The 13443-nt window shown below is 43.0% G+C and overlaps 1 protein-coding gene across 1 annotated transcript in view; it reads right to left on the bottom strand.

Moving 5' to 3' along the window:
- Positions 1 to 13443, bottom strand: part of LOC137632845 (uncharacterized) — a 201125-nt gene that overhangs the window by 28073 nt on the left and 159609 nt on the right. The window contains exon 9 of the mRNA XM_068364941.1: positions 13279 to 13374. Coding sequence (XP_068221042.1) covers positions 13279 to 13374 — 96 coding nt within the window. The remainder of the gene's footprint in view (positions 1 to 13278; positions 13375 to 13443) is intronic.

The following is a 13443-nucleotide window of genomic DNA, read 5'->3' as shown; positions in this document are numbered from 1 at the left end:
CTAACTTTTCCTTAAACATCCCGTATTTCTCGTATACTTGCATATTTTATATTTTATCATTCCATTAATCAATATACCGCAGTTTATTCTTTCATTCCCAACATTCTTTTACCCGACCAATCATTTATCGTTCATGATACATCCAGGATTGGATTTGTTTCAGGAATTCTGGATATGAAACTCTGCACTGTGGCCTGTGGGGCCATTCTGTGCAGTTACACTGTAGTAAGAGATAAGATATTGAACAGAAAAATGGAAGAAAGGAAGTAAAAGGATATAAAAACAAGTGCAGGTTGGGCCAGAAGGAATTGGCAAGTACAACTAGGGTCAGAAGTTATGGGCAAGTCCAGCTAAGGTCAGGAGGAAAGACCAAGTGCAGCTAGGACCAGAAGGAATGGGCAAAGGGCAACTATGGTCAAGAGTTATGAGCAAGTGCAACTAGGGTCAGAAGTTATAGGCAAGTCCAGCTAGGTCAGGAGGAAAGACCAAGTGCAGCTAGGGCCAGAAGGAATGGGCAAGTGCAACTACACTAGGGTCAGGAGTTATGCACAAGTGCAACTAGGGTCAGATGTTATGGCCAAGTCCAGCTAAGGTCAGGAGGAAAGACCAAGTGCAACTAGGGTCAGATGTTATGGCCAAGTCCAGCTAAGGTCAGGAGGAAAGACCAAGTGCAACTAGGGTCAGAAGGAATGGGCAAGTCCAGCTAAGGTCAGGAGGAAAGACCAAGTGCAACTAGGGTCAGATGTTATGGCCAAGTCAGCTAAGGTCAGGAGGAAAGACCAAGTGCAACTAGGGTCAGAAGGAATGGGCAAGTCCAGCTAAGGTCAGGAGGAAAGACCAAGTGCAACTAGGGTCAGAAGGAATGGGCAAGTCCAGCTAAGGTCAGGAGGAAAGACCAAGAGAAACTAGGGTCAGAAGGAATGGGCAAGTCCAGCTAAGGTCAGGAGGAAAGACCAAGTGCAACTAGGGTCAGATGTTATGGCCAAGTCCAGCTAAGGTCAGGAGGAAAGACCAAGTGCAACTAGGGTCAGAAGTTATGGGCAAGGTCCAGCTAAGGTCAGGAGGAAAGACCAAGTGCAACTAGGGTCAGAAGTTATGGGCAAATCCAGCTAAGGTCAGGAGGAAAGACCAAGTGCTGCTAGGGTCAGAGGTTATGGGCAAGTCCAGCTAAGGTCAGGAGGAAAGACCAAGTGCTGCTAGGGTCAGAGGTTATGGGCAAGTCCAGCTAAGGTCAGGAGGAAAGACCAAGTGCTGCTAGGGTCAGAAGGAATGGGCCAATCCAGCTAAGGTCAGGAGGAAAGACCAAGTGCAACTAGGGTCAGAAGGAATGGGCAAGTCCAGCTAAGGTCAGGAGGAAAGACCAAGTGCAACTAGGGTCAGAAGGAATCGGCAAATCCAGCTAAGGTCAGGAGGAAAGACCAAGTGCAACTAGGGTCAGAAGGAATGGGCAAATCCAGCTAAGGTCAGGAGGAAAGACCAAGTGCAACTAGGGTCAGAAGGAATGGGCAAGTCCAGCTAAGGTCAGGAAGAAAGACCAAGTGCTGCTAGGGTCAGAGGTTATGGGCAAGTCCAGCTAAGGTCAGGAGGAAAGACCAAGTGCAACTAGGGTCAGAAGGAATGGGCAAGTCCAGCTAAGGTCAGGAGGAAAGACCAAGTGCAACTAGGGTCAGAAGGAATGGGCAAGTCCAGCTAAGGTCAGGAGGAAAGACCAAGAGAAAACTAGGGTCAGAAGTTATGGGCAAGTCCAGCTAAGGTCAGGAGGAAAGACCAAGTGCAACTAGGGTCAGATGTTATGGCCAAGTCCAGCTAAGGTCAGGAGGAAAGACCAAGTGCAACTAGGGTCAGAAGTTATGGGCAAATCCAGCTAGGTCAGGAGGAAAGACCAAGTGCAACTAGGGTCAGATGTTATGGGCAAATCCAGCTAAGGTCAGGAGGAAAGACCAAGAGAAACTAGGGTCAGAAGTTATGGGCAAGTCCAGCTAAGGTCAGGAGGAAAGACCAAGTGCAACTAGGGTCAGAAGTTATGGGCAAATCCAGCTAAGGTCAGGAGGAAAGACCAAGTGCAACTAGGGTCAGATGTTATGGGCAAATCCAGCTAAGGTCAGGAGGAAAGACCAAGAGAAACTAGGGTCAGAAGTTTATGGGCAAGTCCAGCTAAGGTCAGGAGGAAAGACAAGTGCAACTAGGGTCAGATGTTATGGCCAAGTCCAGCTAAGGTCAAGAGGAAAGACCAAATGCTGCTAGGGTCAGAAGTTATGGGCAAATCCAGCTAAGGTCAGGAGGAAAGACCAAGTGCAACTAGGGTCAGAAGTTATGGGCAAATCCAGCTAAGGTCAGGAGGAAAGACCAAGAGAAACTAGGGTCAGAAGTTATGGCAAGTCCAGCTAAGGTCAGGAGGAAAGACCAAGTGCAAATAGGGTCAGAAGGAATGGGCAAGTCCAGCTAAGGTCAGGAAGAAAGACCAAGTGCAACTAGGGTCAGAAGGAATCGGCAAGTCCAGCTAAGGTCAGGAGGAAAGACCAAGTGCTGCTAGGGTCAGAGGTTATGGGCAAGTCCAGCTAAGGTCAGGAGGAAAGACCAAGTGCAACTAGGGTCAGAAGTTATGGGCAAGTCCAGCTAAGGTCAGGAGGAAAGACCAAGTGCAACTAGGGCCAGAAGTTATGGGCAAGTCCAGCTAAGGTCAGGAGGAAAGACCAAGTGCAACTAGGGCAGAAGTTATGGGCAAGTCCAGCTAAGGTCAGGAGGAAAGACCAAGTGCAACTAGGGCCAGAAGTTATGGCCAAGTCCAGCTAAGGTCAGGAGGAAAGACCAAGTGCTGCTAGGGTCAGAGGTTATGGGCAAGTCCAGCTAAGGTCAGGAGGAAAGACCAAGTGCAACTAGGGTCAGAGGTTATGGGCAAGTCCAGCTAAGGTAAGGAGGAAAGACCAAGTGCAACTAGGGTCAGAGGTTATGGGCAAGTCCAGCTAAGGTCAGGAGGAAAGACCAAGTGCAACTAGGGTCAGAAGGAACGTGAAAGTCCAGCTAAGGTAAGGAGGAAAGTCCAAGTGCAGCTAAGGTCAGGAGGAAAGACCATGTGCAGCTAAGGTCAGGAGGAAAGACCATGTGCAGCTAGAGTCAGAAGGGAATGGGCATGTGCAGGCAGGGTCAGGAGGAACGTAAAAGTGCAGGCAGGGTTAGAAGTAATATGCAAGGGAAGATAGGGCCAGAAAATACGTTGTAAAGACCATTAAGAAATGCCTAAAATGGGCTGCCGGGGGTACACTGATAGCACTACGCCCCTATGAAGATAATATATTTAATTTCCTGCCTTGCCTTTCAATAACTTAGACCCTATGACATTTACTCTCCCCACTGATGTTTCATAACCATCTTTTCAATGGACGTCGATTAACCTATATTTAATCTATCAAGTTTTATTTGCTAGCTCCTCAATAACTTCACTAATCTTCCTCAATTTCTCACAAAAGAGAGAGAGAGAGAGAGAGAGAGAGAGAGAGAGAGAGAGAGAGAGAGAGAGAGAGAGAGAGAGAGAGAGAGAGAGAGAGAGAGAATGCCAACGGTTGCAAAGTAATACAAACGGTCAAAGGGAGGATGGGCATTGGAGGAGGAAATTTGACTTATTTAAGAATTATCCAAACATTAATGAATAAGAATTACAAGATGATATACTATATTTTAACATAGAAATCAAAAGATCGATTCTTATTTATTTTTACTTTAGAAAACAGAGTTGGTGAAAGGGTAATACACTATCTTTAATAAAAGGAAACCAAACGTTAATTAATGTTTACGGTTTCCCTTAGCAATATGTAAAAAAAATTATATTATATTATGCTTTTACTATTTTCTTATTTAAGAAACAAAAGAGGACAAAGCAACTTCTCTCTCGTTTATATGATAGTTTGGCAGATAGTATAAGAAGAAAAACTTGAGGTGCTACGTGTGAGCAACATACCTTGAATTCCATTGATACAGAAGTTCTCTTTTAAATATCCCCCCAAAAGATAAAGGCAAAATTGATATAAATATATGTAAATCTTAAATCCACCGATTACAAAAATTTAGTCAAGTAGGCCTTAACTCACAGAGCAATGCTACATAACTTTGGAGCCTACAGATTGGCAAAAAAACTGCAACTCTTGAAAACAAGATTGGAAAATATTAAACGAGGAATTACTTGCACAGAAACAAGGAAACAATGAGTGACATGAAATAATCAAGACAAGTAGTACACAAAATAGCTCCTTAGACCAAGGTGTGTAGCAGATAACTCCATAAACAAAATAATGCTCCAAATAATTCCATAGGTAACATAGTACTCCAAACAACTTACAGATCACTTCATTATCCAAAGAGCGCCTAAGACAATCCCCTAGAAGTGTTTTAAAATGATAATAAAGACGAAAATGTCCAGAACTATTTCCAAGACCAAAAAAGGTCATGAATAACTAAATGGACAAAGTAATAAGGCTCAAATGGCTCCAGAGACAAAGTGATCTCTGGATAAACCTGTGGGGGCTACAAGAAGGAAAATTCTGCAAACGAGGAATACTAAAAAACTGGCAAATCAAATAAATGACCTAGATGGCTTATTGAATCATGAAACACCTCGAATAACTACATTGATAAAGGATTCCAATATCACTGCATAGACTAATTAGTATCCCAAAATAATCTAAAATCATACAGAGCCTGAATTTCTCCACAGTCCATGGCTAAGGAGTTCCTCAAATAACTCTCTATACCAAGGATTGCTACAAAATAATTAAGCAAATTGGAACTAAGAAGAATAATCAACAAAGCTTAGCAAATTAAGGCCTTACCCAGTAGCTAATCTTTACTTAGAGAAAATTTATAAAGCAAGGGGAACTCTGCTAGACACTTTTAAACAAAAAGGATCCCCCAAAAGCAAAGCCCTTTTATGCCACATATGACCTAAAAATGAATCTTTAAAACATGATTAACCTTATAATCTTTAAACAAGGATTGCTCACAAACAACTGTATTGAGCAAGGAATGCCCAAAGTAACAATAGACTAAAGAACAGACACACAGGATATCAAAATTTACTCGGAGGAGATACTTCAACCTAGGACTTATCAACCCCTCACAAAAAAACAAGTCGAGGGAAATTTCCTAATTTCTTGAAACCAAATTGGCCCTTTCAAAACTGCCAGTTAAAGTAGCCTAAATTTTTCCTTAAGGTATGCCTACCTTTTCAAACTTAGAAAAACTACTCTAAATTAGAATTCAATAATTTCCTCTAGTAACCATTGGAGCAAAAGGATTTTAACTATTCCTGAAAGAGGAGACCAACAGGAAGCCTTCAGGAAAACTGATGCATAAAGGAAATTAAGCTGTGACACATCATCATTACATCTTCGAATGATATCAATATTTTCCATATAAAAACACAACAAATCTATCATGAAAAGAGAAATAAATCCTAGCCTAAATTATCATAAAGACTTGATTAGGAAAAAAATTCCTTGTTAGATATTCTTTGAATTTTGTAGAAAACCTTCAACTCCTTAAAAAAAAAAGGCTAGCATTTCCATCACATAAAACCATCAACGATTGACTAATAAGAGATCAACCTTTAGCAAGATACATGAAAAGAGACTACAGAAGATTTCTGTTAAGGTATCAGACTATAGATTCTCAAAGAGAATATCTTTCTGGACAGAACCTTCATATGTAATCATTTACTAGCAATAAACTTAAAAGCTTAGCCAAGTTTACCACTACATTCAAATCAGTCGATTAACATAAGGTAAGAATTATGATCAAACCTAATGATGTATGAAATGTACAATTCTCTAGATTATTCAAAATGAGGAGCAGGCTTCACATCAAACAGTTAGCCCCTCCATAACTTCACTAATCTTCCTCAATTTCTCACAAAAGGGATGAGAGAGAGAGAGAGAGAGAGAGAGAGAGAGAGAGAGAGAGAGAGAGAGAGAGAGAGAGAGAGAGAGAGAGAGAGAGAGAGAGAGAGAGAGAGAGAGAGAGAGAATATGAGCAGGCTTCACATCAAACAGAGATGGAAATGTGGAAATAAATTACTTCTGCTGAAATAGTTATTAAAAAAAGCAGCATCTAAGCAGAAAATTCCAAAATCCCATAACAATTGTCATGGGTTTTATATCATCAAGGCAAAGCTTAATGAGCAACAAACATTTGCAGAATAGGAAGGCCTAATGGAAAGTAAGGACAGAAACAAAACCTTATAATATCATAAGCTAAAACACGGAGTAAAATTCCCAGAATTGTGTTAAGTAGCTTTCCAATCTATCAGCCTTAGTCCAATATCCACAGGTGCCACAAAGAGCAGAGTATCATAGAAATACAATGAAGAATAGACATCACTGTATAAAAATGTTATTTTCATTAGTAAAATAAATTTTTGAATATACTTACCCGATAATCATGTAGCTGTCAACTCCGTTGCCCGACAGAATTCTACGGAAGGGATACGCCAGCGATCGCTATACAAGAGGGGGGTGTACTCACAAGCGCCACCTGTGGCCAGGTACTGCAGTACTTCTTGTTGACACCACTTCAATTTTTCCTCGGTCCACTGGTTCTATGGGGAGGAAGGGTGGGTCAATTAAATCATGATTATCGGGTAAGTATATTCAATAATTTATTTTACTAATGAAAATAACATTTTTCAATATTAAACTTACCCGATAATCATGTAGCTGATTCACACCCAGGGAGGTGGGTGAAAACCAGTGTACATGTATATCAAGAAGCTAAGTATCCCGTATTTCATATTATCAGTTATTCAAAATAACAATGAAATTACAAGTACCTGGTAAGGAAGTCGACTTGAGCCATTACTCTGCCTTAAATAAGTTTGTCTTCCTTACTGAGCGCAGCGTTCCTCTTAGGAGGCTGAACAACTCTAAGGTGCTGAAGTATCAAGGGCTGCAACCCATACTAAAGGACCTCATCACAACCTTTAACCTCGGCGCTTCTCAAGAAAGAATTGACCACCCGCCAAATCAACAAGGATGTGGAAGGCTTCTTAGCCGACCGTACAACCCATAAAAAGTATTCAAGAGAAAGGTTAAAAGGTTATGGGATTATGGGAATGTAGTGGCTGAGCCCTCGCCTACTACTGCATTCGTTGCTACGAATGGTCCCAGGGTGTAGCAGTACTCGTAAAGAGACTGGACATCTTTGAGATAGAATGATGCGAACACTGACTTGCTTCTCCAATAGGTTGCATCCATAACACTCTGCAGAGAATGGCTCTGTTTGAAGGCCACTGAAGTAGCCACAGCTCCCACTTCATGTGTCCTTACCTTCAGCAAAGCAAGGTCTTCTTCCTTCAGATGAGAATGTGCTTCCCTAATCAGAAGCCTGAATAGTAAGAAACTGAGTTCTTAGAACTTGGAAAAGAAGGTTTCTTGATAGCACACCATAAGGCTTCTGATTGTCCTCGTAAAGGTTAAGACCTTTTTAGATAGTACCTAAGAGCTCTAACTGGGCAAAGTACTCTCTCCAGTTCATTCCCCACCAAGTTGGACAGGCTTGGGATCTCGAACGACTTAGGCCAAGGACGTGAAGGAAGCTCGTTTAGCAAAAACCGAGCTGCAAGGAACATGTAGCCGTTTCAGATGTGAAAACAATGATCCTGCTGAAGGCGTGGATCTCACTTACTCTTTTAGCTGTTGTCAAGCACACGAGGAAAAGAGTTTTTAATGTGAGGTCCTAAAAAGAGGCTGATTGGAGAGGTTCAAATCTTGATGACATAAGGAACCTTAGGACCACGTCTAGATTCCAGCCTGGAGTGGACAACCGACGTTCCTTTGAGGTCTCAAAAGACCTAGGGAGGTCCTGTAGATCTTTGTTGGTGGAAAGATCCAAGCCTCTGTGGCGGAAAACCGCTGCCAACATACTTCTGTAACCCTTGATCGTAGGAGCTGAAAGGGATCTTACTTTCCTTAGATATAACAGGAAGTCAGCAATCTGGGTTACAGTGGTACTGGTTGAGGAAACTGCATTGGTCTTGTACCAGCTACGGAAGACTTCCCCTTGAGACTGATAGATTCTGAGAGTGGATGTTCTCCTTGCTTTGGCAATCGCTCTGGCTGCCTCCTTCGAAAAGCCCCTAGCTCTTGAGAGTCTTTCGAAAGTCTGAAGGCAGTCAGACGAAGAGCGTGGAGGTTTGGGTGTACCTTCTTTACGTGAGGTAGACGTAGAAGGTTCACTCCTAGAGGAAGAGTCCTGGGAATGTCGACCAGCCATTGCAGTACCTCTAAGAACCATTCTCTCGCGGGCCAGAGCGGAGCCAACCAACGTCAGCCGTGTCCCTTTGCGAGAGGAGACCTTCTGAAGTACCCTGTTGACAATCTTGAACGGCGGGAATGCATACAGGTCGAGATGGAAACAATCCAGCAGAAAAGCATCCACGTGAACTGTTGCTGGGTCTGGAATCGGAGAACAATACAACAGGAGTCTCTAGGTTATCGAGGTAGCGAACAGATCTATGGTTGGCTGACCCCACAGGGCCCAAAGTCTGCTGCAAACATTCTTGTGAAGGGTCCACTCTGTGGGGATGACCTGACCCTTCCGGCTGAGGTGATCTGCCATGACATTCATACCGCCCTGAATGAACCTCGTTACCAGCGTGAGCTTTCGATCTTAGACCAGATGAGGAGGTCCCTTGCGATCTAGAACAACTTCACGAAAGAGTCCCTCCCTGCTTGAAGATGTAAGCCAGGGCTGTGGTGTTGTCAGAGTCCACCTCCACCACTTTGTTAAGCTGGAGGGACTTGAAGTTTATCAAGGCCAGAAGAACCGCCAACAACTCCTTGCAATTGATGTGAAGTGTCCTTTGCTCCTGATTCCATGTTCCCGAGCATTCCTGTCCGTCCAAAGTCGCACCCCAGCCCGTGTCTGATGCGTCCGAGAGGAGACGGCGGTCGGGTTTCTGAACAGCCAAAGGTAGACTTCCTTGAGAAGAAAGCTGTTCTTACACCACGCGAGAGAAGACCTCCTCTCTTCGGAAACAGGAACTGAGACCGTCTCTAGCGTCATGTCCTTTATCCAGTGAGCAGCTAGATGATACTGAAGGGGGGAGGTGGAGTCTCCCTAACACGATGAACAGGGCCAGCGATGAAAGTGTCCCTGTTAGACTCATCCACTACCTGACTGAGCATCGGTTCCTTCTCAGCATGCTCTGGATGCATTCTAGGGCTTGGAAGATCCTTGGGGCCGACGGAAAAGCCCGAAAAGCTCGACTCTGAAGATCCATACCCAGGGAGACAATGGTCTGGGATGGGACGAGCTGAGACTCCTCAAAATTGACCAGGAGGCCCAGTTCCTTGGTCAGATCCATAGTCCATCTGAGAATCTCCAGACAGCGACGACTTGTGGGAGTTCTTAAAAGCCAGTCGTCTGACGGAGCCGGACACAAGATCATGGTACTGCTGCACAGTCTGTGAACTGTCAACCATGGGGAAGCGAGGAAGTACAGTGACAACCCGAAGCTGTCTAGACTGTCTGGGTCGTACAGACAACTCCTTATCGGGTTGCTGAGGTTGCCGCACTGCGTCACAACAAGTCACTTCTGCTGGTTGTTGAACGTCTTCCCAGTGACACACTGACTCCGTAAACAAAAAATCCTCTAACAAGGACTAAGCTTGGACTGCATGTCTTGCAACACAGCTCAAGGTCTATGGGAGCAGGTGTGGTAACAGACGGGGTTAGCGACTGAAGTGGAACCATTACCTTCCCTGGAAGCATGTTATGCTTAAATAAAAGTCCATATGAGGCTACGCAGCTAAAGGCTCCTCTCCAAATGACAGAGTCCTCAAGGGAATATCAGAAGGAGGGAGAAAAGCACTTTCTCATCTACAGGGACCATATCCGAGAAAAGCTAAGTTCTCTCAGTGAGGGTTTCACTGGTGCAAAAGCAGCAGACTAGAAGGCAACGTTATGAAACTGCTTGACAGTCTAGTGAGTTGGCAACAACCAAAGATGTGTGCCTGAGAAGCATGCGGTAAGGTATGCAGAGCATGTTGTATGCAGAGCATGCTGTATGTAGAGCATGCTGTAAGGTAAGCAGAGCGTGTTGCATGGCGTGTAACATTTCTCAGAAATTCCATGACCAGTGCTAGAGTGAGTAATATCGCATTACTGTCCATTGAAAGTGCACGTGCCGAGGGAATTGATTTAGACTGTTTTGTTGATGAATTTGATAGCCGGCATGATAATCGTAGAATTAAGCTGCACTAAATGTACTATAATCTACTTCACCTCAGGAAAGGGAAACTCGCCCTGTTGGCAACACTGCATTACTTCATGGATGCTTGCATGGGGTTTTAATATCAACATAATATTTACCTTACATTCATAACTCATGATTCATTTTTGTTTTGAAGATATTTTTGCCATATTTTGCGATTTTGTTAAAAATATATTGCAAGGAATACATATATATTTTTATATTAAGTAATACAAATAACCTCCATTATCATAATGTTTGTGTAGGCATACATGTATATGATTACAAATGCAAGTTATGAAAGTAATGAGGTGTTATTATTGTCATTTGTTATTTCCAAGTTGAATGGGAAGAGGCTCAAGTTGAGGAGAAAGTGGCAGATGCATGCGTTGAGGTGGCTGACTCATAGCATGAGGTTGCTGCCTCAAGAGTTGCGCTTGCTGTAAGGGTTGCGGATGCGCAGTAGCAGGTCCCTGAGGAACGAGTTGAGGTTCCTGAGGTGTGAGCTGCGAGAGTTGAGGTAGCGGCTGCGCAGAACGCAGTTCTTGTCTCGCGAGTTGAGGTTCCTGAGGTGCTAGCCTAAGGAGTTGAGGCTCTCGCCTTGAGGAGGGTTGAGGTCGCTGCAGCGAGTGCTGAGGTGGCTGCCTCATTGATGGAAGAGGTTGTCGTACCTCAAGAGATTGTTGCCTCGCTGGTGGAACCGCAAGCGGAAGCGGAGGAAGTAAGGCATAAGATTCCTGCTCCCATTGCTGAGGTTGCCTTAAGGAAGGCGGAGGTTGCTGCACACCGCTGGTAACTGGCAACTCAGTACGCGGTAAGGTATCCTGAGGAACCTCAACATCGTACGCCTGGCAGACTGGACTGCGGTGAGGCGGAGCGATCGCAGGAGGAGGTGTAACCTTCTCAGCCTGACACTCACGCATTAAGACCGCAAGCTGTGACTGCATGGACTGCAGCAAAGTCATCTTGGGGTCGGCAGACGCTAAGGTCTGCTGAGGCAAAGCCTTAACAGAAGATGAGGTCTGTTGCGGCATCATCTTACCTCTCTTAGGAGGTGTGCAGTCACCTGATGACTGCGGAAAGTCAGAGCTAACCCAATGACTGCATCCGGGTTGTTGAACTCTAGAGGTCTGGACTTTACGTTTAAGAGGTCTTGAGACTTAAGTCCAGCGTTTTCTCCCCGAAATTTCTTCTGCAGACGAGAAAAATAAGGGCTCAATCGTCTGCGGGTGGGAGTGACGGTCTCTGTAAGACACGCCCGCAACCACCGAGGATACTTCTGTGCGCCGATCAAGGCCTGCCGAACCCTTTTGCCCTTCGACATTGCTTCTCCCCTGGGCTTGGGAGCTTGCAAGAGGTCCCGGACTGGGAGGACGACTGGCACGCACAGAAGTACCCTCACGCACAACACTGACACACTTTGCGCTAATCACTTATCACTTTTGAATTTCTGTTTGCACTTATTTCACTGAACTCGAAACTTTAAGTGGTTTGTACCTGAAACACGCAATTCTATCCTTCCTTAAAAGTTAGTAATTGCGAAAACAGAATTACAATGTAACAGAAAAATCTAATGAAAGATAAATAATTCAGTGGCTGGAAAGAGACTAAACACTAGATCAAATAAACTACGTTTAAAATCTCTCACCGCATAAAGCTTGAGAACAAGAATAAACTCTAGAAACGTTTACCTTCTTCCCCTAAAGAGACTAGGGAGAAGAGCAAAAACGATAACAACGTTACTCGCTTGAACGAAACGTTTATCCAGCTCTCTCTCCCTCCGTCTCTATCTCTCTCTCTCGACTTAGAACCTGAGAGAAGAGCCCAATCATATATACTCGTTAAAACATATTATTGTTAAAGGAAAAAAACTGAAAGATTTCCCAAATAAAAAGTTCCTTTATTAGAATTAAAACCAATAAGCTAAGAAAGAATGAACAAAACGCTATAAACGGTTTACTCTTACTGCAACGTGACACCGTGAAAATTCTCTCTCTATCGTAACGATAGAGCGCAAGTTGAACGTTCTGAACGTCAACAACTGCAGAGACAAAACAAAACGTTAGTTCAACTTTGAAACAGTACGAGACTATCAAAGAAATTCTTTCAAAAACATTAAAATAGCATAATATGTTAACAGGTAAAACCGAAATGACGGGCTCAATGTTAATTAACTTCGGTACAAGAAAAGACCGCCTACTATTAGGAAAGGTCGAATATAAACAAATATAAAAATTAATTTTAATAAATTTATAAAAAAGGAAGTTAATCGAAGAGGCCTATAAAAGGCGGAGAGATATAAAATAAATCTATAACTTTTGTTAAGCAAAATTAAGAAAGAGAGTCTATACTCTCTTAGACACCAACACTTCCGTCTAAGGGAAGGGTCGGCCATTTAAAGGTGAAAGAGAGTTCATACTCTCTTCGTCACCATAATTAATCAAATTAATTCCAAAAGCTAGCTAAGCTAATAATAAAACTTCCTGAATAGCGAAAGCTGAAATCTTAGAGCAATACTTCACCAAAAACCGTGAACAAGACTCCAAAATTATAAGCGTATCCATGAACGTCTTGCCGGAAGCACGACAGAGGAAAAATTGAAGTGGTGTCAACAAGAAGTACTGCAGTACCTGGCCACAGGTGGCGCTTGTGAGTACACCCCCCTCTTGTATAGCGATCGCTGGCGTATCCCTTCCGTAGAATTCTGTCGGGCAACGGAGTTGACAGCTACATGATTATCGGGTAAGTTTAATATTGAAAAATGAAATATATGCAGTATTATTTCTGTTTTTTTTTTTTTATTGAGTTTCAATAGTTTACATATGAAAGATCTGTTGTTCATTACTTCTCTTGTAGTTTATTTATTTCCTTATTTCTTTTTCTCACTGGGCTATTTTCCTCTTTTGGATTGTGCTTATAGACTCCTGCTTTTCCAACTAAGGTTGTAGCTCAGCTAGTAATATTAATAATAATAGTCATAATACTACTACTACTAATAATAATAATAATAATAATAATAATAATAAAACAGTACTTACCTGTAAATGCGAGAAAGCTGATAAAGACCTATAAAAGCCACAAACAAGTTCACACTGAAGAGTCCCCAATTTTTGGGTATGATCACCAAAGAATACCTGAAAAACCAAAAATTATAAAAATCTAATTGAATAGTAAATTGACCACACCACATGGTAAAATTTAAG

The sequence above is a fragment of the Palaemon carinicauda genome, chromosome 42 (assembly GCF_036898095.1).
Source record: "Palaemon carinicauda isolate YSFRI2023 chromosome 42, ASM3689809v2, whole genome shotgun sequence".
Classification (NCBI taxonomy): Eukaryota; Metazoa; Arthropoda; class Malacostraca; order Decapoda; family Palaemonidae; genus Palaemon; species Palaemon carinicauda.
Note: the sequence above shows the minus strand (reverse complement) of the source record. Positions and strands in the feature narration are given on the sequence as shown.